Source organism: Impatiens glandulifera, chromosome 3 (assembly GCF_907164915.1).
Source record: "Impatiens glandulifera chromosome 3, dImpGla2.1, whole genome shotgun sequence".
Classification (NCBI taxonomy): domain Eukaryota; kingdom Viridiplantae; phylum Streptophyta; class Magnoliopsida; order Ericales; family Balsaminaceae; genus Impatiens; species Impatiens glandulifera.
In genome coordinates, this window is record NC_061864.1 from 26,054,726 (window position 1) to 26,082,718 (window position 27,993).

General features: G+C 28.2%; 2 protein-coding genes across 4 annotated transcripts; both read right to left on the bottom strand.

Annotated features, from left to right (window-relative positions):
- Positions 1–11,503: 11,503 nt before the first annotated feature.
- On the bottom strand, positions 11,504–12,939 carry LOC124931345 (probable xyloglucan 6-xylosyltransferase 3). The gene has a single exon (XM_047471789.1). The coding sequence runs from the start codon at positions 12,780–12,782 to the stop codon at positions 11,544–11,546; it is 1,239 nt and encodes a 412-aa protein (XP_047327745.1). The 5' UTR covers positions 12,783–12,939; the 3' UTR covers positions 11,504–11,543.
- Positions 12,940–19,931: 6,992 nt separating this feature from the next.
- Positions 19,932–22,199, bottom strand: LOC124932921 (pentatricopeptide repeat-containing protein At5g61370, mitochondrial). Of its 3 annotated transcripts, none has more exons than XR_007098798.1 (3): positions 20,403–22,199; positions 20,213–20,324; positions 19,932–19,975 (listed from the first exon to the last, which is right to left on the bottom strand). XR_007098798.1 is itself a non-coding variant. In XM_047473634.1 (3 exons), exon 2 carries the CDS (start codon positions 21,883–21,885, stop codon positions 20,446–20,448), a length of 1,440 nt encoding a protein of 479 aa, XP_047329590.1. In that variant the 5' UTR covers positions 21,886–21,950; positions 22,070–22,193; the 3' UTR covers positions 19,932–20,324; positions 20,403–20,445. The 3 variants fall into 3 exon arrangements, 2 of the variants coding, with proteins under 2 accessions (XP_047329590.1, XP_047329589.1); XM_047473634.1 differs by having other exon boundaries at positions 19,932–20,324; positions 20,403–21,950; positions 22,070–22,193; XM_047473633.1 differs by having other exon boundaries at positions 19,932–20,324.
- Between the last annotated feature and the right edge of the window lie 5,794 nt (positions 22,200–27,993).

The following is a 27,993-nucleotide window of genomic DNA, read 5'->3' on the forward strand; positions in this document are numbered from 1 at the left end:
ATGTTGATAATTTTGAAGAATCTTCTGCCCGCAAGAGACGGGGGAAGAACAAGAATATTGCGCTGTCTAAGAGGGTAGCGGGGATAAGGATTCCTCTTACGTTTAGAGAGAAGGATGGGAGGCCAGGCGGTACAGACGTGGGAAGAACACGGTGGTCTAGACATGTGGGGTCGATTATACGGGACCCCGCACCTGTCTCACACCGTCTTCTAAAGTGGAAGGCATTAAGTGCAGACCAATTGGATTCACTTTGGACTGCTATCAAGGTAATACTTATTACTTGATTATACATTACGTCATTAAATAATTATTTTTAATATTTGGATGTTATTTTTTTTAGGATCCGTTCGAAGCTACTAATGGTGATATTGAGTCTTTTCGAAAGACCGGATTGGGACACGCCAATCAGATATTGGATAGATGGCAGTCAGATTTGAACAAGGCATATATCCGCGTCCACGAAGGAGACGAGGCGGCGGTATTGGCTAATCCTCCACCAGACTACGATCGAGATGATTGGGAGTTTGTGTGTCGCAACCATTTCTTCACGGAAAAATTTAAGGTACGGTTTCATAATTCAAATAAAAGTTGATATTAATTAATCTAACTTCATTTTTTATTTCAAATACAGAAAAACAGTCGTACAAATATTATTAACAGGAAGAAGCTGAAATTCCCACATCGTACGGGAAGTAGACCATTTGCACAAATTGAAGAAGAGTTGGTAAGTACATTATTTGTAATAACTTAATCTAAAGATTGTTATTAATTATTTAAATCATTTATTTCAACAGGCGATTGAAATGGGACGGGCACCGTCTGTCATTGAAGTGTTCAAGAGGACCCGTACCCCAAAACCGACAAAAGAAAACCCAACACCCGTCCCGGACGAACACGTGCAAGAGAAAATTGTAAGTGAATTGAATATGCCTAGTTTTTTATTATAGAAATGATATTTTATTTCAATTATGCAGGTTGAGATGGAGGAGGTTGTTAGTAACGAACCAGGAATATCGAATTTTGAATTGACGGAAAGGGTGTTCGGACAACAAAAATACGGGGTAGTGTTCAGAATGGGATCAGGCGTCCGGCCCACACACTTTCGTGAGGATCGTCGAAGTGGAAACAGTTCACAGCGAAACAATGAGCGATTGTTAGAAGAGAATCAAATAATGAAGCTCAAGCTGGAGGAACTGGAGAAGAGGGACGAAGAAAGAATGCGCACAATTCAACAAATGCAAGCGGAAAAAAAAAAGAAACAAATCTGAGAATGGAGAGAGAGAAGTTAGAGATGAACGCAAGAATGGAGAGAATCGAATTGTATATGAGGCAACAACCACCTCCTCCCCCCCCCCTCCACAAGCTAAGGTTGTTTCGATTCAAAACATGTTTTCATTAGTAGTTGTGTCAATTTGAATTTATAACAGATTGTTCGGATTATTAGTTTGGTTGCGAATTTTGTAATGATCATTTAATGTGATCGTTTAATGTATGTGTCATTTCTATTTTTATTATTGATATATTGGTTGGCTGAACAGGTTTTGGTTGCGAGCAAAATAATCAGCACATTTTTAAAATTTTACAAGAAAAAACAGAAAATAATATTGAAATCTCTCAGTTTTTCTTCAAAGATATTAGAAAACTCTCGGTTTTCTACATTTGAAGAAAACCGAGAGTTATTAGAAAACTCTCGGTTTTTCCACAAAGAGGAAACTCGAGAGTTTTACAAATAACTCTCGGTTTTCTCCATTTGAAGAAAACCGAGAGTTATTAGAAAACTTTCGGTTTTTCCACAAAGAGGAAAACCGAGAGTTTTCTAATAACTCTCGGTTTTCTTCAAATGGAGAAAACCGAGAGTTTTTTAATATCTCTCGGTTTTTCCATTTGAAGAAAAACCGAGAGATTTCTAATAACTCTCGGTTTTCCTCTTTGTGGAAAAACCGAAAGTTATTTGTAAAACTCTCGGTTTTTCCACAAAAAGGAAAACCAAAAGTTTTTCAATTACCTTTCGGTTTTACTCTAGGGTATCTAAATCGAAAACTCTACGATATCTCTCGGTAAATGCCCAATTGTTTTTAACGAAAGAGTCAATACCGAGGGATGGCGAGAGTTACCAAAACCTTCGGTAATGTGTCTATACCGAAAGTTATAGGATCAAAACCGAGAGTTTTTACTCTCGGTTTTGACCCTTTTTCACCAGTGTATTTTGTAAAAATATTTAAAATTTAAAATATTATAGTGTTAAAATTAACAAATAATTAGTGGTTAGCCCTCGGGAGAGGATTAGCCCTAGACGGTTGTCTAGTTCTCGCCTTACCGTAGACCGACATAGGTGATCGTATAGTTTGGCTCAGCTGGCCACAAATAAGGAAGAATGGATCGTGTTAATGCTAACTTTTTGATTTTTCCATTGTTATGAAATTATATGTCAATAATAAACCATTATATATCCTCAAGTGATAAGGATAGATAAGAGACAAAAGTTTAATTCACACTTAAAACGTTTGAAATAAGAATTATAACTATTAGTGAAACTAATTTTTATTATAAAAAAATATTTTTTAAGTCAACATTTGATTAAAAAAATATATTTGAAATAAAATTCATGCTAAATATGAATAAGCTAAATGATTTCCATAATTAACTAGAATAACTTAATAAAAGATATTTTTTAGTAAAATAAATAGATCAATTAGTGTTGTAAAGAAGTTGTTTCTTAAGCTCAATTGACCTAAAATATTCAAATCTATATGGTGTCTTGGAATTTGAAGAAAAGATTATACAAGGATAGTGCTTGTTTTAGTATTTATTTGTTTATATTGTATATTTTTTCTTGAGCCAATCATGAATTAACCTTTTTTTTTAAGTATTATCTTTTTATTATCAAAATTACATTTAAAATTTGCATATATTTTGAAAGGAGACATGTATTTTGAACCAATAGATTCTTTTGGAGAATTTTTTTTTAACAGAGTAACTCATCCATATTTGTTTATTTCAGAGATAGGTAAATTGTGAATTATTTGTTGCTATGAATCATTTTTTCTGATAAATATTATTACACAAATACAAATTTAGAACAACATTGAACTATATTTTGAAGGAAAAATGATAAACTCACTTGAAAGGGTACCGAAAGCAAGTCTAGAAATCGAAAAGTCATATTTCAGATCCCAAAATGTCCCGATATGTCAGTTTTTTATCTCAAATTCTGACGTGGGAGCAACGTGGAAGACCACGTCGGATTTGTAGTCTTGCTTTCGCTATCCATTCGCTAAGTTTATCATTTTGAAGTAAGATAGTTGATAAATAATATGTATTTTCATATTAAAAAAAAATAGTTAAACTTTTTTTAATTAAAAATAGTTATAAAAAAAGAATTATATGACAATTATTATTTTAATATAAAATGAAAGTTGTCCAATGTTTTTATTCTTATTTTATTTTTATCTTTTGGTTAGAACTCTTGATTTTTATTACTTTGACAAAATTAAATAAAAAATTAAAACAGAATATGTGTGCCCACAAATTCTCACTTATTCTATCAACATTACATGAATCTAGGATTTGATTTGAGCATAATCCTAGTATTAATAATAATCTTCCTAACCATCCAATGTCAATTGATTTTTGCTTTCACTTTAAAAAGGTTATTTTAAATCCCTATTATTTACTTATAAGTTATTTTTTACCCTATTTGTGAATCCTTTCCAAAGATATCTCAAATTATTTGTTTTTTTACTTGTAATTTATTTTCAATGTAATTAGGGCTCGCAATTTTGGACCCGACACAAAAATACATCCCGGACCAAAAAAAAATATCAGGTATTTTTTTTTGTTCGGATCAAAATTATGTAAACTTGTTTAACCTGAATAATAAACATATCAAAATCAGGTGGATCTTAAATGACCCAAAGTAGACCCGATAATTCGTTTACAAGTTTCTTTTGTTGAGTTTTGTGTTATTCTTTCCTATTAACTTACTCATTTTCTTTTGTAAAATTTTTTTATAAGCGGATTGGTGATTTATCTTTATTTTGTTTTGTGTTGATGTCATTTTAATTTGAAACAAATATATGCGAATTAATTATATCTGGTTTGGTTCGAGTGGAGTTAGGTAAATCAGGTCAAACGGGTTAGGTTTGAGTCAATCACAAATAAACAGGTCAGGTTTAGATTAGAGATTTTGACCCGAATTACTAAACAAGTTAGGTTTAAGTTAATATCATTCAACCTGTTAACTTGTCAATCCGAACCCATCAACTTAAAACTAATTCAAATTGTCACCCCTAAATGTAATAAGTTAAATATCTATTTTTCTAAAGAAAGAAATAAAATGTAATTCCTCTTGTAATGGTCATCCATCCCATTGGAAATAAGTCCCATTGGAAATAAGTCTATTTGTCCTTGTTATTTTATTTGAGTTTATTATTTTTTTTATATCATATTATGCTTTTCTTAAATAGGTTCTTTGAAATATATAATAAAATGATAATAAAAGTTTGAGCCAAAATATTCAGAATTCATAGTTCATGATCAATAGTAGACAGTTGTGGTTGTGTGTTTACTGTTTAGTCGTAGTCTTTATTGTCTTTTTCTTATATCATTATAAATTATAACAGGAGGAATAATTTATTATAAATTTTTATTTTTTCCACATTACAAAGTAATGTTCATGACAATATATTTCAATTAAAAATAAATCCAACTTTAAAGTTTTTAATAAGTGAATGAATGAAAAAGACCCGATTTTGGCTACGCAACAACATAAGGCCACCCACCCTCCTTTAATAAATAATATTTTGTCATATCGGTTGATATTTCTCTATCATTTTTTTAGGGTTTTTAACTTGTTTTTTGTTATGAAGATCACATTTTATTATGTGAAAATTCTTTGAGGTATAAGAAAGTGAAAATCATCTTCTCGTTTTCTTTATCTTTAAAATTTATAATTAGTATAATTGTTTTAATTTTGTATTGAACATCTCCAATCTTAAGGTGAGCATGTGTTCTTGTAATTTTTCATTTAGCAATAAGAATAAATTTAAAAAACAAATTTATTTTTCACAATTGTAGTTATTTTAAAGAAAGTTATCAAAGTAAAAAAAAATGAAATTGATACTATTTATTTTAATATGTTAAGTATTTTTTTTTCTTTAATTTTGGTTGGAAATGAAATAAACTTTATACTTAATTTTGTCGAATCATTTCTCATTGTACCCATGTTTTAAACAAAATTTCTCAAACTACCAATTTTTTCATTCTTTTTTTCAAACTATTCACATTCTCTTTTAACCCATTAATTAACATCCTCTCTCTTAACTAGGGGTGTTCAATATTTGGTCTGAACCGAATAACCGACCGAATTCGAATTCACCGAATTTGAATAAACCGAATTCGAATTTCATTTTCAGTTTTCGAATCGAATTTTAAACCAATTCGAATTCAAATACAGTTTTTGAATTGGTTTTCGAATTTGGGTTTTAACTCGAAAACCAAACCGAAAACCGAATTAATTTTTTTATTATTTATTTTTCCAAACTTAGTTTAAGAAAAAGTTTAAAATAATCAAAAATATTTTGAACTCAATATTTAATAATAATAAAAAAGTAACAAAATCAACAATGGTCTAGTGGTCCAGATTTAAGAGTCTTAACTATTAATTAACTTCATCTCCATCTCTTTAAACTATTAATTAACTTATTAATTAATCCTCTCTTTCAATTAAATAATTAAATATATTATATAAATATTAAAATAAAATAACGTATATATTTTAATTCTATTTAAATTTATAAATATAATATATATAATCTCTTTTCTTTACCTTATAAATTTTACTTAAGTTTATAAATCTTTATTATACATTCATATCCTCTTTTCTTTATGATATTCTCTTTATATGATCTAGTAATCTAGTTTGAATTAAGAAAATATTGTGTTAGAGAGTTTATTAACCAAAATTAACTAATTCATCAAAAGTGGTAAAAATTAGCTTAAAAAACAAAAAATAAATTACAGATTCGTTTTCCATTTGAAAGCGTTATGAGTTGAAGCGAGGGGTGATTGTTGGGTGTTATAGTAGTTCTCCTTAATTAAAAAAAATTAAAATTAACTGAAATATAACAACTGTCTAATTTTGAAACGTAGAATTTCAACTATAATTGTTAAGTTAATTTATTATGGTATTCCAAGTAAAAAAAGTAATACCATATTATTTATATTTATTTAGAAGTGTATCATTATTTTAAATTTATCATATACAAAATAAAAATATGATATATAAGCATAGTATGTTATTTAAAATCAAATAAGTCAACTAAAATTTTAAATATTTTACTTGAGCATACTGAGTTATTTAATAGATTAAATAAGAGAATATATTATAAACATATGTAATCTAGTTTGTTGAGATGTTATTTGAAAAATGAAGGTTTAAACAAATTTATCATTTGGAAGTATAAGTTAAATTATTAAATATTTTTTATATTTAATATTGATTTTGTTTGATTATAAATCTAAAATGATTTAAATTAACCTCCTATTAAAAAAGTTCAAAACAATAATAATAAATTTTAAAATAAATAAATAATATTTTAACATCTTGAAAAATAAATTAAATTATATTATTAATCAATAATAATATAATATTATAAATGAATTAATTGAGATTAAATTCAAATAATGTAAAAAAAGGTATGAATTTATAATAAAAATTTATAAATTTAAATAAAATTTATAATATAAAGAAAAGAAAGTATATATATTATATTTATAAATTTAAGTAAAATTAAAATATATGTGTTATTTTATTTTAATATTTATATAATATATTTAATTAGTTAATTATGAAAGAATGAGTTAATTAATAGTTTAGAGAGAAAAGGAGATAAAATTTAATTAATAGTTAAGAGAGAAAATAGATTAATTAATAATTTAGAAGAAAAAAAAAATAGGTAGATCCTTAAAATTTGTTTGAAATATATTTAAAACAAGAAAGGGTTCCAATTTTGTCTACTCTATATATCCTCCCTGTCATGTCTATTCAAACAATGCATTCAAAATCATTGGTTGATAGTCACATCAGAATTAAATTTGATGTTCATCATTTTATATAATTTATTTTGAATTAGAGATTTAAAAAAATTAATTATTAATAATTTATATAATTAGTTACATATAAACAAAATATTAATTTATAAAATAAAATCAAAACAAATAAACGAGAATCTAGATCTTAAATAATATGACAGATTTACCAAAATTAAAATTATAGTGAAAAAATCTATTAATTTTATAATTTTTGTAGGGTGATTCAAAAATATTTGTAATGATAATTGATGAAATAAAACAAATAGAGCAAATCAATCAAACATTATCTAATGAATTTTTATTAAATATTTTGAAGTACGTCAAAAAAAATGTTTAATCAAGTGATACTTAATTATTGATAAAAAAAAATGAAGTAATTTATACAAATAGAGAAATGATTAGAGGATATAATTTAGAAGAAGAAATGAGTGAGAGAATACACAATCTTATTGACAATAAAATTTCTCTTTCTATTTTCTCTTTATAACTTTTTACTTTTATTTTTTATTTTTTATTTTTTTTATTTATTTTTTATTTTTTATGTATGACAATCTCAACTAAAAGATGAATAACCAGTAACTTATTATTTTATTTTATTTATTAGAAGTGGACTAACTGAACTAACAAATAATAAAAAATAATCGAAATTTATAAGCAACAAACGACCCACCATCAACTTATAATATTATTAAAATTATAAAATGTCATGATATAAAAATTCGATCTAGTTAAATAAGATGTTGCAATGCCCAAACAAGGCTACTATTATTATTATTATTATTATTATTATTATATGAGAAATTTCTTCTGAAAAAACAGATGGAGATAGCCGGTGAATTCGTTAATCCTCTTGTGAATTTTCTAACTCATTAACGCTAAATTTTATATTATGTTTGTCTATTGATGAACACTTTTTAATTATATTTTCATTATTGCTCTAAAATGATTAATTTTGTTGTGTTTTAGGTGTGTTTGGTGACATTGTGATATTCGTATTTTTGTATTATTTTTTTTTGTTAATTTTTAAACTATTATCATTTATAACATATTGAAATAATTCATTAGTTTTCAAGTTAAACAATTAGTGAATATATAATATAAATGCATTCAAATAAAAGTAAAGGTATAAGTAATCATTTCAAACAAGATAATGATTATACATATTACCCAAATACAATATCCAATAATAGTAAGAACTTAGAGCATCAGCAGCTCACAAGACATCTGCCCTCTTATTTCAAGACATCTGCCCTCTTATTTTGTGAAATCAATACATCAGCAGAAAGCGGACACACATTGTACATGGCCAAAACACTCCAATGCTTCCCCCCGCCCTCTTATCTAAATAATAAATTTTATTTATACTATTTTAAATAAATAACTAATTTATAATATAGGAATATTATAATATTCCTATATTATAGGAAAATTTGAGATTTTAAACTCACGTGTTAATATAATTAATAAAAAATATATTAATTTATTTAAAATATATATTTATTAATTAAATATATAAGTAATATTCCTGTATTATATATATTATAAGAGAATTTGAAAATTTCACCCTTAAAACATATTAATATAATTAATAGAAAATATAAAATATTTTTATAATTTAAAATATATTATAATATTAAAAATATTATAAAAATAATGAACTACAATAAAACACATAAAATTTTAAACATTTTGACGGACATTATGAAATTGTGAAATATGCTCCACCAAATCGGATATAACGGATATAATTTATAACGATATAAAACATGTTAATATAATTAATAAAAAATATATTAATTTATTTAAAATATATTAATTTATTAATTAAATATATATATATATAACTAATATTAAATAAATTAAAATATAAAATATTTTTATAATTTAAAATATATTATAATATTAAAAACAATTACAAGAATAAATTTGAGAATATATAACATATATTCCTATATTATAGGAAAATTTGAGAATATATAATTAATATTTCTATATTATAATAAAATATAAAATATTTTTATAATTTAAAATATATTATAATATTTTTATAATTAAATATATAATTAATATTATTATAATTTAATATATAATTAATATTCTTATCTTATAGTAAAACTTTAGAATATATATTTATTTAATGTTATTATAATGTTATTTAAAAATAGTAGAAAAAAATATTATAATTAAATATATAACTAATATTCATATATTATATAATATATTATATTATATAATTATGAAAAAGTCAGAGAAGGGTATGACCGGCATAGAGGGCATTTTTGCTTTTATCAACAATGCAAAAATGAAAAAAAATCAATGACCTGCCCTTTTTCACGTTGTCCGATGCGGGCAGCAAAAATGAAAAAAACTAATGACCTTCCTTTTTTCACGTTGTCTGATGCGGGCACAGGTCATGCTCTGGAGATGCTGCCCAATTAACATTTGAATGATTGTTAATGTAAGATGATGACTATAGGGACTAAAAGTCAAAACATGTGTATAAGAGTGTGTAAGATATTAATTATAGATAACGATTAATTGCCCACCACATAAACCAACAAACAAGGAATAAAGAAAGCTACTATGTTAAGTCTTGGAATAGTCATATATTAAAGATCTCCAACCACTATAAAAATAAACATACACATAACATTGAAAGCTAAGTCAAGTCGTGTAAGAGTCTTTTACTAATTAAAGAACTTGTAGATTATGAGGTAAATCATTGTGAAATTGTTAATAATAATCATTATTATTTATTTTCAATTTCATATGGAGTATGGACGAGCCAATGGGATAAGACAGACTCAATCCTTAAGCAAGCTCTTTTTTAAAATATAAAATAAACAAGAAAATAGGCCCATTCATATATTATTCATGGCCCAAATCTTAAAAGTTAAAAAGGTTAATTTTTTAATGGTTTAATTATTTTTACTTTTTTTATTGTTAATTATGCAAAAGACTTTTTTTTATTGTAATGTATATTATTTTTAAAATATATATTTTTATTTGCATGATATTAGAAACAAATTAAAAAAATAACCTTGGCCAACCCATACTTATATCATGCACTAATCGAGATTCAGATGATTTTAATTATAAAGTTAACTTTTAAATAATTATTTATGTATATTAAAAAAATATAATAATCACTTAAACACAAATAAAGTTTGACATGAAAAAATAAATAAAAATTCATAAAATATGAAGAAAAAAAAATACGCACAATAGATTAGCGAGTTCATAACTACTCGATAATCGACCGACTTTAAAATTTTCTGCATCGATGAATGTTTGATAATTTTTCTCAAACGAGTAAGTATATCATATCCACCCCTCAATTTCAAATGTCTCAGCAAATGTAAAAAACTCAAACATCATTTAATGATTTTGAATTATACTATGCAAAAGACTTAACTCACTTTAATATTTATATTTAATATTAGAAAAATGACAGGGTAACGAGAATATAATGAAAACAAAGTCACGAATCTATCGGTAAAGATAATAATTTGAAACCGCCCCGTGAAAACTGAACTGAATTGTCCCGTTTGAGACGGTTTTTCCCAAAATCGGACGGGGATAGAAAGAGGATGGTATTTGTGTCCGCTGCCCCGATCTCACCCCGAATATTATAAACATAATTAAATATATTAAATCACTAATATATTTATTTATCACAATACTTTGTAAGAGTTCTAAGTTTATTTCTTTATAATAATATAAATTTTCAATATATATTATATTAAAAAATTCGTTTATATAATTTTATTGTATAGTTTTTATTTTATTAACGGTGTTCCGCATAAATTCTTCGAAACCAAACAAAACCGAACGGGCCGAGAATGATATTAAAAAAATCCCCAAAATAAAAACGGGACTAAAATAGTAAATGCATTTCCCCTCTCAAACCGCCTCATTACCATCCCTAGTGATCTGTCACAATTATAAGAGAGAGAAAAAAAGTTATAAATTCATTTTCCGCAAATTTCTGTCTAGACGATTTCCTTCTTCTGGTGACTTCCTTTCTCCGCTTTCAATTAAGGACATTATTATTGTTATTATTATATATATTAAATGTATATTATTTTAAATTTATAAATTTTGGATAAATAAATTTAGCGGACAAATAACATCACTAGTCAAAGTAACATTAACTAGTCTTCACTCCCCCATGGCCTTTACCGACATCTTTAACTCCCAAACACGTATTTGTTACTTACCGTCGCTAATAACTTTAAACAACGGTAACTAACTTTTTATAAAGATATTACAAAGAGTTGTGAATAAAAATAAGAGGGTAAAAAGTCAACCCTTTGCCTCACTATTTTATTTTATTTTATTTTATTTTATTTTATTTTATTTTATTTTCTCAATGTTTTGATTAGGTTACAATATCAATACATATCTAATCTAACAAATAAAATATAAAAAATAAATAACACATCAAAATTTTACAATTCATTTTTGATTCTCCTAATCTTCGGACTCAACAAACCTAAATGACGAAATCCATACAACTTAATCACTTGATTATCCGCAAAATTAAACGCTCTCTCCATATTTTTCAAACATCGTTCAGCCGAATAACCACCATAACTCCCACAAGGTTTACATCCAACAAAATGCGTTACGAAAGGCCATCTATCATCCCCATATCCCGGCTTATATTTCTCAATCATCTCTTCATACCGATCTACTAATTGAACCCAATAACCATGTAAATAATAGGAGTTCTCCATAAACACTTTCTCCATCCATTTTTCGCCAATAACAGGAGAAGTCAACAAATAAATCAAAGCAGATTGATCATCAGCTTCAAAATCAGGTCTATCATATAAAGTAGATGTCAAAACCTTTCCAGCTTCATTTCTAACAGTACCATTTGGACCCATTGGAGCCCAAGCATCAAGTAAATCCAAAGACCATTGACAATTCCTCAACAAAAAACTACCAGTATTCAAAGCAATCCATGATCTTTTCTCAAACAAATCAGGAAAACCATGAATAACCATGTTATGATCCTTATATTTCAAAACTGGGATTTCAAAAACCATATCAGTAAACAAAGCATCACTATCCATCCACCAAATAAACTCAACTTGAGGATGAGCCAACATTAAACTCCTAATCAAAGGTAATTTAGACCAATACCCAGAAAATTGTTTATCTAAATAAGCCATATTATAAACAATCTCAATCCCATGTAATCTACAATAATCAATCTTGTTCTTAGTGAATTTCAACAAGTAATGATCACCAATTGGATTAACACATGGGTCAGGTGACGAACCTGTTACTAGCAAGATCCTCGGTTTACCGTTTACAAAATTAGGAAAGTTTGGATTTTGATTCAGAAATTCCTTTCGTTGTTCATCCCAGTTGCTGATTTTTGGACCGAGAGTAGTACTGTTTACAGTCGTGTTTGGATTTTCGTCTGGTTCATTGTAATCGTTACGGATTTCCGTTAAGATTCTGTTGGTTTTGTCGGCGAGATTTTGTGTTATTGCGTCGGCTTCTGGGGTGGCGAGGTTGAATCCGACATAACCACGGAGGACGAGGATGGTGACGAAACCGCAGATGACTGTGATTTTAATGTTGTTGAATGTCCGGCGGATTTGTCTGCGGCTTGGGAAGAAAGATGATTTTGAACCATTTTTATCAGTTGTTGAGTTATTATTATCTTCACCCATGATGTTTTTTTTTTTGTAGAATTGAGAGAAATCAGAATGGATGAATATGTAAGATTGATTATATATAGGAGAAGGGATTTTTGGAAGAGGAAATGGAATTTACGTGCAGGGATTTTTAGATCGTGCTGAAGTAGAATGGAGAACGTGGTTTTATATATTAATGGAGGTTTCAAATAAAAAATATATATATATTGAATGAGGAAGAAGAAGATGAAGAAGTGATTTTCAAATAGTTCTAGATCAAGATTATTTAATAATGTGGTTACTTATTTAAAAAGTAGTGATGTAAAGATAATTTTAATAAAAAGTTTAAAGGGGTGTTTTTTTTAGTTAAATGAAATTATTAAAAGTATAATATTTTCAAAATAAAAGAAAATTAAAAAAAAATACTTTTTTAAATCTAACAAACACTAGGTAGTTTCTAATAAACTAAAAGCATTCTAAATTAAAAATATACATATATCATCAACAACAAGACTATGAATCCTAATTTTGTTTAATTTATTTGAATAATTTTAAATAATTCATCATTTTTTAAAATGACTAAATTTTATAAGTTTATGACATTATTTAAATTATCAACTAAAATATTTAATCAGTTACCACTAACTCAGTAAATAATTCAAATGATAAGAACGATTATTAAAAGACCAGTTGTCAATGATTTGATTGCTACTTACAACACGTCTTAAATTGAGATATGTGTCATAGTTACCTAAATAATACTAGCATCTTACATTTAAAAATAAAATAAAATTATTTTCACTTAAAATATTTTAAATTAAATTAAGAATAATAATTATTAAAAAGTGGTTTGCAGTAGTTTTTCATATTAAAAAAATTATATATTGATAAATACTAATCTTTTTCTCATTTTTTTTTATAATTTTATTTAAAATAAAACTATTTAAATAACTCAATAAGTTATTTAAATAATTTGAACCATAAAAAAATCCAGTAAATTGTATAAAACTTACATGGTCACTCTTTTTTTATAAAAAATTCTGACTTTTTAATATATATATATATATTGAATAAAGATGTATGATCCTCTCACCGTGATGACATACACCTAGTTTAAAACGTTTTAAGTAAAATTGAACCGGTCATTTTTGTCTCTTATAATCACTCTTATTAATTAAGTGAGTTATATTATTAAATGAGATATATTCCATTTTCATTTTAATTTTTTTACATTTTTCTTAATTTTGTGTTATAATTATCATTATACAAAACAAATGTTTATATTAGTAAATATATTAATCCCCTTATCTAATAGACTATCTAAATTAAAAATAAATAAATTAAATACTTGAATATGATATATATAGGATCTTTGAGATTAAGCTAAACAAACAGCCATAATTATTAATTTACACTCAAATTTAATTGCATTATTTTTTTAGAAAAAGAGAAAAAATAATTGGTTTCAAAAAAGTATTATATATTGGCAATCTACTTCATTATTTCTCATAATGGTATGGCATGAAAGAAACAATTCCGATGACTTTTAATTGTAGTGTTGCATTATGACCTAGCAATCTTATTGGATGTTGGTCAGCCAATATCCAATCACGATTGTGATTGGATCCACTTTCAACATTTAGAAAGATTATGAATTAAGATAAAAAAAAAACATCATAATACTACTCAATTTAAATAAAAAAGAAAATTCACCCACTATGGGAGGTTCAATTGATTTGGGGGGTATTTTTGGGTTTTAAAATAAAAACTCATATATCACATTCTCTCAATCCTGATATGATTCATTTTATTAACTAAAATAATTTTTCTTACTTTTTTTTATAAAATTTTAAATATTAAAGAAACATAATAATTCAATTAAAAACAAAAATAACTTACATTTTTATCTACTATAATATTTTTTTGAAAAAAAATCAACTAATATTTTAAATAACCCAATATCAAACAAGCTCAAAGATGACAATGACATCCACTGGTTTGCAATTGCATATGCGATCATATAAGTGCAGCTAAATCATGAAATTTAATCTCACCCACTTCACTCCACTTTCTTCATATAATTAATTCGAGATATTTACAAAGAATGGATTCCAAATTATTTCAATCTTTCTTATTTGGTAATTTTAGACTGGATTAGTAGGAGTTTCAATGGATTCCAAAACTATTTCAATATTTTCTGGGTTTGTTTTTAAGGTGGTTCATTTATTCCTTAAAGTTTTAGGGTGAATCGAACCTAATGAGTTTATGTTTGAATTATCCAAACGAGTTAAACTTTTAAATTTAGTTAATTTCAAATGGGTATTAAATTTTTATTTTTTTAACGTTGAAAGTTAGCATGACTCGAGTTTCGAACTATAACTTTCACTTCAACTTAAGACGTTTTAAATTAAAATAAAACTCAGACATTTTATTAGATATTTTTTATTCTCTTTTGTTAATGAATTGAAGTTAGTATGTGACTATATTTTAAAAACAAAACAAAGTTAATTAAAAAATATGTACAATTGATTGTGTTATTTGGAATTTTTGTTAAATTAAAAACAATTATTTTATAAAAAAAATTAAATAGGATCTCAAATTTATTAAAAAGTCAAGTTGTTCAACACCTCCATTTAATAACTTTTACTAAACGGGTACGCAATAGGTAGAAAAGTAATAATTTGAAAATTAACACTTCTAATTTTATTTTATGTATTATAACGTAGAAGATAAGATAATATATATTTTATTTTTTAAATTAACATTTCTAATTTTTGTTTATATGTATAAGATAAGATAATAAGATATATTATTTTTAAATAATTTAATATAAACCCTACTTAAGATAAATTAATTACACAATTATAAATATTTTAATACATACATATATAAAAATAACAACATAAAATGGTAATTAATCGACATTATTCATGAGATCTACAATAAAATTCACTGTTCCCTTTAAAGTGAATTACGCTTAAATATTAAATTTATTCTTTCCTTTATTTTAAGGGGTTATATGAGTTTAGTACATGATCTAATGAAAATATTAGTAAAATAACACTTAAATAGTAATTGTAAGTCAACTCTTGCTTCTAATCTAATCAATTTTCATCCTTCTTTCAAAGTTAGTTATGTTTGGTTAATCTTTTGAGTAGAACTAGTAGGTAAGAATTTATTTCTTCGTATAATTTAATTGGACCATTCTACGAAAATATTAGTAAAAAAACAATCTTCGAATAAGTAGAAGTACGAAGAACTGTATACAAATTATAAGTCGACTTTATTTATATATCTATATTTTTAATGTAATTTTGATTGCATTTTTATTTGTTTTGATTGAGAATTGCTTCATCTCTTTCAAAGTGTGATTTATCATGTTGTTTTCCACTAAATTTGTTTTTTCATTAATTCACGAAATCACAATTTTCATATTTTAAAATAATACTGCACATCTTAATATTGATTAGTCATGTTACTTATTCACCACTCAATATTAATTACACATGATGATTATTTATCTTATAATATGATCTCCCAAATTACTTTATATAATAAAATATTATTATTTTACTCAATACACTCATTCCATCACATGTTGGAAGCATCTCAAGATATTCACTTGTCTCTTACTCAAGGTCAAATGTTTTGGTATTATAAAAAATATTATTATTATTATTTTGAAATTATAATAATAATTTGATGAGCATAAACAAGTTTTACCTTTCCTTCCTATTTATACAATAATCACATGTGACAACTGACATGCATGCCACACATGATAATAATAAACTAATTTAATTTTATCAAATCTCAATCTTGTAAAATCGAGTGATTCATCTCACCATATCATAGATCTTACTAATTATTTCTTTAAGAGAAATTTGACATTTCTTTTTAAATATTATATAATTTTAATTTATATATTACAAATAAGTTTGAAATATATCATTTTCAACTCTACAAAGTTAAAATCCTAATTAGTTAAATATATATTTTTTAATTAATTATTTTTAATATTTGTTTTTAATTTTTATTTTTTAATACATTTTATGTGTGTAATATTCAATTTAATAATATTTTTAAAAATAATAATTTTTTTATCATACAATAATATTATAAATTATTTAAAATATGTCAAATTATAGTGAATTATTTTTTAAATTTATTTTATGTTATACTAATATTTTTCAAAATATTAATTTAACTATTAATTTTTTTAACATGATATGGTATTTTATTATAAACATTTTAATAAGTACATTTTAAACTAATTATAACATATATTAAAATAAAAAACTAAATATATTTTTTTTTGAGGAGTGATAGAGGGAGAGAATTTGGTGAGCAATTTGGTGAGGAAATTTGGTTGGAAAATGTAAAAGTGGGAGGAAAGAGAGAAAAGAGAGAAATTATTTGATTTTTTCAGCGAATAAGATTATGACACGTCATTCCCTCACTAAATTCCCTCACCTAATCATTTTTTTTATTGACATTTTAATACTATTAATTATTCTTATATATATATATATAAGGTAAAATATTATTTATTTAGGATATTTTAAATAATTTATAATGTTATTCTATGCTATACACATATTTATAGGGGTGTCAAAAATGAACTCGACCCGCCAACCCAACACGAGTCGACCCAAAGAATATTGGGTTAGGGTTGGGGGTTTTCGGGTTTGAATCATTTCGGATCAGACCCAAAATATAACCTGAAAAAGAAAATTGGGTTGGGTTGAGTTGGGTTCGGGTCAACCCGGGTTGACCTGAATTAAAAAATCAGGTCACTCATCAACCCGAACCCACCCACCCAACCCGCCCTACCTAATATATTAATAAAAAAAATAACTTGTCGACCTTACAAAAAAACCCTAACCCTAACGGGCCTAACCCATATCCTTAATTTCTATTCCTTTTATTCCTTCTGTCTTTATCACTATTCCTTTTCTTCCATCTTTCTCACTTCTCTTCAATATACATTCCTTCTCTAATTTTTATCTTTTTTAATCTCTTGAACTCCGCTAGTATCCAGCAATAAAATGAGTTCACAAATTAATCTTGATCTTGAGAAGGATAGTGCAGAGGGTTCACCTATGGCAAATTTAGATGCAAATAAAGAAACTTGCATTGATTCCCAAGATCAAGCCTCCAAAACTGGTATTGGTAAACAAAAGAGACCATTAAAATCAAAGTGGTGGAAGTATTTTGATATGCTTCCTAAAATAGAGGGAGAAGATTTGCGATGTAAATGTAAAGCATGTGGAATTATATATAAAGTTGATAGTAGCATGGGAACATGTAATCTTCGCCGTCGTATCCTTAATATTAATGTTCTAGACAGAAAACTCGTGATATTGCTCAAGCTTTGTTAGAACAAGGGGATAAAAGTCTTAATATTAGGTCTCAAAAGTTTAGTCAAGAAAGATTTAGAGAGTTGCTAATCTTAGCAATTGTGAGGCATGATTTACCATTTCAGTTTGTAGAATATGAGGCAGTTAGATCAATATTTACCTATTTGGAACCTAAGTCAATCATTTCACTAGAAATACTGCAAGGACTGATATTCTCAAGATGCATAAAAATGAATGCAATAGGCTAGCTCAAGAAATGCATTCATGCCCTGGAAAGATTTGTTTCACATCTGATTTGTGGACTTCTATAGCAAAAAACTTATTTCGGATTAGTCGGGTTGGTTTGAGTTCGGGTTGAAAATTTTGTTATAATGCACCTCCTTCAATCCGACCCGAATCCACCTGAATTGACACCCCTACATATATATATATATATATATATATATATATATATATATATTTTTTTTTTTATCAAAATAAATATTAAATAAAAAATTGAAATAAAAGAATCATTAAAAATATATTTAAAATAATGAAAAAAACAGAAAAATAAAAAATATTTAAATTAATATATGTGGGTGTTAACTTTTTATTTAATAAAATATATACTTTTAAAAGCAATATCACAATTGAAATAAAGTTGAAATAATTATCCATTTCTTTAATATATATATATATATATATATATATATATATATATATATATATATATATATATATATATATATATATATATATATTATGTGTAACTTCTAAGTTCTTACACATCCATTTAATCTATTTTAATGAGGAGGGATAGGAAGAAGTGAGAGAAAAAAAGAATAATGTGATATCATTGACCTCATGTTAAAGAAACAAGTATGAACAGTGAGAAAAGATAAGAAAAACTTTTATTTACTCATTCAAATTCTCTCATTATAATTTCTCATATTTTTAATAGTTTTGGCTGAAATTAAGTAAAAAAGCGTGAAAAAATTTGGCTGCATTACTCTTTCCTTCCTTTTTTTTTTATTTAATTGTTCAATTTTTTTTTATTAGATTTGAACCTATCATTCTAAACTATATCACAATTAATAAATTTAATTAAATAACCTAATTTTTTTTATTAAATAGACTGCCCTAAAGATAAAGATGAGTTACCCTAATCCGTGGGCTATCTCAGAACCGACCATCCTATCCTATCCTATTTGAGCTTGTTCAAGGAGCCCTCCCATTTATAGCCTTCACTGTCTTCCTCAACCCAATGTGGAATGGTGGCAGTGCAATGATCAAGACACATATCCTGGTGTGGAATAGTGGCAGTGCTATGATCAAGACACACACAAAATGTTTGTGGATGTGTTTCTGCCCGAGTTCAACCATTTGATACTGTTCATCCCTCGATTGGATGAAGTCTTGTTGGACTACTCTGCAAAGGTGAGTCGATCAACATGTTATCCATTGAGATAATGGAATCAACATGGATCTCCTCTTCTTTGAGAGTGATTACAAGTTCATACCAAATTAATTCCTCAGTAAACAAAATGAAGCAAAACTATTTTTACCAACAAAGTGTGTCATACATGAAAATTTGTCATAATACCAAAGGATTTCTGCTTAGAAAAAATTGGGTCATCATGTTCTGCTTTCCCCACACAAACATAAATTCAAGAAACCATCACAAAACTCTTATTTTTCACGTTAAAAATAGTTCTCTTGGATATGTTAAGAAGAACTATTGGTGGATATGCTTGTCCGAGCTCCTCTCGAATATAGTTATGCTTACCATTACAGTGCGATCCTCCCAACCATTATTCAACAGTTCTCTCGCAGCATCCTCCACCTCTATATCATTTGCATAACTTTCATACTTCAATGGCTTCTACATATCTAAGATGTAAACAAATTTGATAATATAATAATTTACAAAAGAAAGAAACTCTTGCTCAGTCAAATTTGGTAAAAATGGATCTTCTTTGGTTGGCATATGTTTTCTCTTGTCCCTTTTGGCTGGATCCAATGGAGTCTAATAACAGTCAGGCTAGGTCATCTTAGGAACCTTGTTTGATTCCCTTCCAAGAAATTTATCGAAGACAACAAATGAAATTGAAGTTGAAGACAACTTACATTTAAGCAACAAACATTACCCAACTAAGGTGTGAACCCACATTCATTAGTCATCTCATTAAATGGCCCCCAACTCCGCAATAACTCAACAGAAATCGAGGAGATTGAACATCTGCGCCAAATGTTTAGAATTTCAGAACAAAAGTGTAAGCAATGTGCTAATGAATCATTAACATAATAAAAAAAGAACCTGATATTCTTCGAATTTGGACCATCCTCTCCATTTTATGCTTCTATTTCTTCTTCTTGCTCTTTCTACTCCTTTCTTTCAATTCGAGTCTCAAAAGTCTAGACTCCATAAGAGTAACTTTTTTCTTTTCCTTTCTCACAGGCTCGAAAACCTTAGTGATCAATGGATCCAACACTTCACTCGAAATACTTAAACAAACCCCCATTGATCGAGCCTCGTCCCAAAGCTCTCTCCCCTTATCGAAATCACCTCCTCTACATAGCTTCGGTATTAGCAAATCATAAACAGGACCATAACCACCCAAAGATTTACTCTTCATTTTGTCAAACACCTCTATAGCATAATTCACTCTTTCAACACCACACAAAATCCCAATAACATTGTAAAAGAATTTATGATCTTCAACCAAACCCATTTCAATTACATAATTCACTATCTCATTACCTTTTCCAAATCTCCCAGTCAAGTAAAGAACTCTGGCAACAAGGTAATAGCTAACTGAATCAGGAAAGCATCCGGTTTTCCTCATTCTTTCAAGAACTTGAAGAGATTCCTTAACCCGTCTTACCTTGCCCAAGCACGATAGAATTATGTTGTAACTTGTCGTGGAGTGTCCCAATCCATAACTCCTCATCTCCCTCAAAACATTCAAAGCCTCTGGAAGAAGAACAGAAGGGTTAGATTTCAGATTTCTCTCGCAAAGACACCTCAAGAACTCATTAAAACAGAAAATATCTGGAACAAATCCTGCAGACTTCATTTCCTGAAGAATTCTACGCGATTCCTTAACATTACACTGCTGAGACCAACCGTAAATGAGGCTCCTATATATTAAACGCTCAGAACCTGCTATTTTATCCTTATGGTGTAAGAAAACACCTTCGGCTCGTTTAGCATGCCCTTTCGCACAAAGAGCGTTAACTATTGCTGTTACTGTGATTACATCATGTGGGCAGTTGAATTTATCCAAGTTCTTGAAAATTCCCAATGCCTCGTCTTCTTTCTCGTGTTTTACTAATGTTTCGGCTACAAGACTGAAAGTAGAGCTATTCAACGACCGAGCTTGCTTAACGAGATCAGACATTAATATCTCAACTGCCTTCAAGTCTTTTCTTTCACTGAAAACTTGAATTGCTAGATTGTAATCTTTATCTTCCAACTTAGATTCCAAATTTTCCATTGACCATGAGAAGAATCTGAGCAGTCTTCTAGTGGGTGCTTCAGATTTACAAGAAGACTCAAAGACTTGTCTGACAAGTGAAGATGCTAAAGGAAGATTTAAATTATCTAAAGACAATTCCAGATCATCTAAACTGCCTACTCCTTTCGAAACCAAGCTACAAACCTCCGTTATTTCTACAGCGGTTGTAGTCTGTAATTGTATTGTGCTGTAAGGAAGGTAATCGTATTTCTTGGGTACAGTTCTTCGCATAATCAAGTTTGTCAATTTTATTAACATCTTGAGCAAACGACAATCATTCATTCCATCACGCAAGAAGGAAAAATACGAATCCAAATCCAAATCCAAATCCAAATAGACTAGAACATCTAAATTTGCAAAACAGAAGCATCAAATTCACTCAGGACTTGTGTCGAACAGTTGGTGATAGATTTACAAAGTACCAGTACATAAAATCAAGAAAGATTCAAGGAAGCAACCGTCTGACCTTTGTATTATCAGGTGATTAAGAATCGCCGTTCGTCGCCGGAAATAGAAGAGAGAAAGAATCGCCGGAAAGACGTCGCCGGATAGATGCAGAGGGCATAGTAAAGAGAAGCACAATTTCGCCGGCGGCGGGGAAACAGGACGTTGTCCACTGTGGGCAAAGATTAATATGAAAATATTATATTAGTCCTCGAGCTTCCCTTTTAAAGTAAAATAGGACTACAACTAATCTAGTATAATTAACAACCTAAAGATAACATTATTATTATTACTATTATTGTTATTATTAATAATATTATTATAATTAGCATGTCTAAAATAATATTATATATAAAGTTTTGCAAATAGTTATTTATCAACATATTCATTCATCTTAAGTTTAAAAAATAATACTTATCTTTTCAAAAAAGTGTTTCAATATTTTTTACTAACTAAAGAGAATTATAAATAAAAAGTATTATGAATAAATTGTCCAAATTTAAGAAGTTTCAAACTAAGGCTAAACAAAAGACGTGCACATTTGAATTGAAAAAAATGTTGGGATTCTTCATCAACCAAATGGAGGCAATCTCTGCCATTTAATACCCCGCAATGAGAAGTAGGTTAGAGGGTTTCTAGGCCTATGTAATTCTCGAGAATCCCGCAACATACATAGTGTGTGTTAGGCACGTGCACATGCGGGCTCGGAGTGGCTCGAGGTTCGACGATTTCAAATTTGGGTTGCGTGTCAGTCATCTTTTAAAATAAAACATTATTTAAAAATGATTTTGAGAGTACTTGCCGCTTTTAAAATTAATTATGTAAAAATAATTAATTCTATTTAAATTTAAATAATTTGGGGATTTGTTGTAATCAAATGACGATTTGATAAAATCCAATTTAAATTAATTAAACATAATTAATTTAAGAAAGATTATTTATTTGAAAGACATAGTCGCCAATTAATTTTAAGAAAATTAATAAAAATGGTGTATGTGTACAAACATATTTTGCACTAGAGTTTCGTTTGGTTCAAAGTTTGGTGATACTCGGGAAAGGGCTTTCGCGCTATGTCCTCCATCTCCGTTAAATAACGGTCTCTACTTTATATACTTGACTTTTTGAAAATCGGTTGTATAAAGTTTGAGTTTAAATCGATTATTCTTCTGGTCCTAGTCATGCTCTTAGGTTTTAGCATTATTTGAAATATTGAAACAACAATATTAAAATGCTGATACATGTTGTAGATGATTGCTAAGGAGGATTATACCTGAAGAATATCAGTCATTTTTAAGGTTGTTAGGGTTTAGAAATAAACGTCAAACGAACTTTGGTTAAAATATTTGTTGGGAAACATCTTGAAAATATTTTAAAGTAATTTTCCAATCTCTTGGGATTTTTAGAAAATAGATTGGGGTCCCACAATTACAAAAATAATTTTGGATTTTCAAAACTGTAAGCAAACAGGTCTTAGGACCGGAGTCCTAAAGTTTGAGTTTAATTTTATCGGTTAGGGTCCGGAGACCCTCGGTCTGGGATCGGGAGCTCTCGGTCTGAGAACCGGATACCCTTGGTCAGGGTGCCAAGGACTCGGTCCTTTCCTGGGATTTATCGGTCTATGTGTAAAAACCTATTGGTCTTAGGCTATCTTGGGGTTATGTTTCTTGGTCGAGGTGTAAAAACCTCTTGGTCTGGGCTAGCTCTAGACTAAGTCCCTCGGTCATAGGCTTGTGAGCTCTTTCTCCCAAGGTTAGATCTCTCGGTCCTGAGTCTCAGGATACTTGGTTCGGGACTTCGACCTCTCGATCTTAGGTCTTGGGAGTCTCGGCCCCAAGTTTGGATTTCTTGATCGTGAGTCTTAGGAGTCTCGGTCCCAAGTCAAACCTCTCGGTCCTAAGTGAGGATCTTCAGTCGGATCTATTCGTCCTAGCTCCTTTGAGAAATAAAAAAATAAAAAATAGTCGTTTATACACGAGATTGAATTCAAAAGTGATAATTTTGAAGTCGAAAAAAAAGAAAAATCAACTTCTTTTTTAAGACAATCCAAAGATTGATGTTCAAGACTAAACGCTGAAAATGTTTTGAATCCTAAAAAATACTAATAACTAAATAAAACGTGTTAGAGGGGTCAATGTTTTATTCTATTTCCAAAACAAAATAAAAATAAGAAACAATGATGAAACCCTATATAAAGCACATTTTGTTAAAAAAAATGCATCGCTATTTTAAATAAAACTCTTTCGATAAAAGCGATGGGTAAAAAAAGAGGGATTAACCCTAAAATAAAATAAAAAAATGTGTTAATAAAAAATCGACAGGGGAAACATTCATCAACTCTCCCTAATAGTACAAAGTTGTCGTTATGAGAATCTTGACTTGAGAAAAATAATCAAGAAAGGAAATCAATGGAATACATGTTAATAAAGAATCTTGACCTTTGAAAAACGGTCAAGACTTGAGTGACGTTAAAGAAGTCAAATTGAACATTGATCTATAAAGAGGAGATAATGAATAAATTAGCGTGAAAAACGTTAAGAAATAAATCTTAACTCATTAAAACACAATCAAGATTTGATTAACATAACAATCGTGAATTAGGAAATATACATTGACAAACCAAACCATCAAGATTTGATTGACATAACAATCGTTAATTAGGAAATATCGTGACAAAACTAAAACTATCAAAATTTGATTCACACAACAATCATCAATTAGGAAATTTCTTGACAAAACAAAAACCATTAAGATTTGATTGACATAACAATCTTCAATTATAAAATATCTTGACAAACCAAAACCATCAAAATTTGATTGATATAACAATATTCAATTAAGAAATATATTGACAAACAAAAAATTATCAAGATTAGATTGACATAACAATCGCCAATTAGAAAATTTCTTTACAAAACTAAATTATTAATATTTGATTGACATAACAATCGTCAATTATGAAATATCTTAATAAAACTAAAATCATTAGTATGTAAAGGCTCTTCATCTCTCTTAGTATGTAAGGCTCTTATCTTGACAATGTTGGTAATCTTATTTCGTAAAAATTACACGTAAATAATATATGAATACAATAAAATGATAATAGAACAAATACAATAGATTATGTAATGAGATGAAGAAATGTCTTCTCGTTTGCTCTGAGGCCTATGAAATCACAATTCCCTTAAAATAGTTTCACCGTCTCCCGTTTGTGCTGGAGAGTTTCGTCGGTGGCTGCTTCCCAGGGTACAACGGAACCTGCAATGATTTAACATAGAAAAACCACTACAACATCGAACTAAACAAAAGTACTTGAATCACAATCACCGGGTTTCATACAGAAATAGTCGAGTCAAGAAACTCGAAGAACACTAAAAAAATTACTCACAAAAATAAGAAAAGACTTTTAGAATTCTAGAGAGAGAAGTGATAAGATCATGTGTAGAGAGGAATACAATGTGAAGGGATATTTATAGTTAAAAATTAAACTCATAATCAATTCTTTAATCCAACGGTCACTAATCCATCATCCATTCATCCAACGGTTATCGTTGTTTGCCTTTTCATCATCTAAGTTACATCCTACAATAAATATTTTGTAGTTACAATAGCAATTAACATCATTTGTTAATTGTCTTATTCAAAAAATTTATGTTAATTGTAACAATTAACAAATTTAATTCACAATGAATTTAATGTGATTTCATTTGGATGAAATTTCACCTTAATTCACTTTTGAATTTGTGGGAATTTCATTTGGATGAAATTTCACCTTAATTAACTTTTGAATTTCATGTGAATTTCATTTGGATTAATTTTACTTTAATTCACATTTGAATTTCATGGGAATTTCATTTGGATTAATTTCACTTTAATTCACATTTGAATTTCATGTGAATTTCATTTGGATTAATTTCACACTTAATTCACATTTGAATTTGGTGTGAATTTCATTAGCCCAAATATCATTTCTATTTAATTAATGGAATTAGTTTTATTCCAACAATCCCCACATTAATGGAAATTGAAAGATTAACCCGGTGAAAGGTTCAACAATTGAATTCTACATAGGATAGGTAGATGTAACCCTTTGAACCTTCCCTTATGAAAGTATATAACTTTAGTAGCCGATTAGTAGACTCGATGTCCTTGAACTATTCTGCTTTCTGTGTAAACGATTACACACTTTCACATAGAATTCTTCTTGATACTTGTCAATTCTCATGATTGTGTTCGTTTTGGCCATGAACACTCTCCTAGTTCAGTGAGAGGGTCTAGAATTGAGCCGTGCAATTCTTTCGAAGCGGCCCCACTTCTCTCTCACATAAGTGATCTCTTTGTTCACAAAGAATCATTAAAAGCCTGTGTGCTTATCCTTTTCCGAAATGCTATTTTATCGTAGAATTTTTTTGTTCATAACAATCTATCAAGTTTAGTACAATTAGGTTGTCTCATTGAACCTGGTTCTTGGAATCTCTAGTCATCATAGGTTGGGTTTCCCTTCATACTAACTTATTGTAGGCTTAAGTCTCATTCCTTGTGAGAACTTTAACACCAACTCTCTGTTTAACCCTTTAGTTAGCGGATCCGCAATATTACCTTTTGATTTTACGTAATCAATTGAGATAATTCCAATAGAGAGTAGTTGTCTAATGGTATTATGTCTACGACGTATATGTCTAGACTTACCATTATACATATGACTCTTAGCTCGTCCGATCGCAGATTGACTATCACAATGAATAGAAATTGTTGATAAGGGCTTAGACCATATTGGAATATCTTCTAAGAATAGACGTAGCCATTCAGCTTCTTCACCACATTTGTCAAGAGCTATAAATTCAGATTCCAACGTGGATCTAGCAATAACAGTTTGTTTAGAAGATTTCCAAGATATAGTTTCACCTCCAAGTGTAAATACATATCCACTTGTTGACTTAGAGTCTTTCATATCTGAAATCCAATTAGCATCAGTGTACCCTTCGATAACAGCGAGATGTCTCGTGTAGTGAAGACCATAATCACGAGTATTTCTTAAATACCTAAGTAATCATACAATGGCTTTCCAATGATTATTACTCGAATTACTCGTGTATCTACTTAGTTTGCTTACTACATAGGCTATATCTGGTCTTGTACAACTCATTAAGTACATTAGACTCCCAATTATTCGAGAATATTCTAATTGAGAAACACTCTCTCCGCGATTTTTAGATAGATGTTGACTCGTATATATCAGAGTCTTAGCCAGTGCCGAATCATCCTTGTTAAATTTTTCAAGGATCTTATCCACATAATGTGATTGACTTAGAACTATTCCTTACGATGTTCTAATCACTTTGATTCCAAGAATCACATCAGCCAATCCCATATCTTTCATGTCAAATTTTGAATTTAACATATCTTTAGTGGATTTAACCATTTTATCATTACTTCCAATGATAAGTATGTTATCTACATAAAGACATAAAATGACGTAACCATTTTTTATATCTTTAATATAAATACATTTATCACATTCATTGATCTTAAATCCACTTGAGATCATAGCATGATCAAATTTCTCATGTCATTGTTTTGGAGCTTGTTTTAATCCATACAATGACTTAACCAATTTACAAACTTTATTTTCTTTCCATTGAGAAGAAAACCCTTGAGATTGATCTATGTAAATTTCTTCTTCCAAGTCTCCATTTAAGAAAGTTGTTTTACGTCCATTTGATGAACTTCTAGATTGCGCAAAGAAGTAATCGCAAGAATCAATCGAATAGAAGTTATTCTCGTAACTGGAGAACATGTATTAAAATAATCAAGCTCTTCTCGTTGGCGATATCCTTTTACCACCAGTCTTTCCTTATATTTATCAATTGATCCATCAGCTTTTATTTTCCTTTTGAAAATCCATCGGCAACCTAGTGGTTTATTTCCCGGAGGCAGATCCACTAGTTC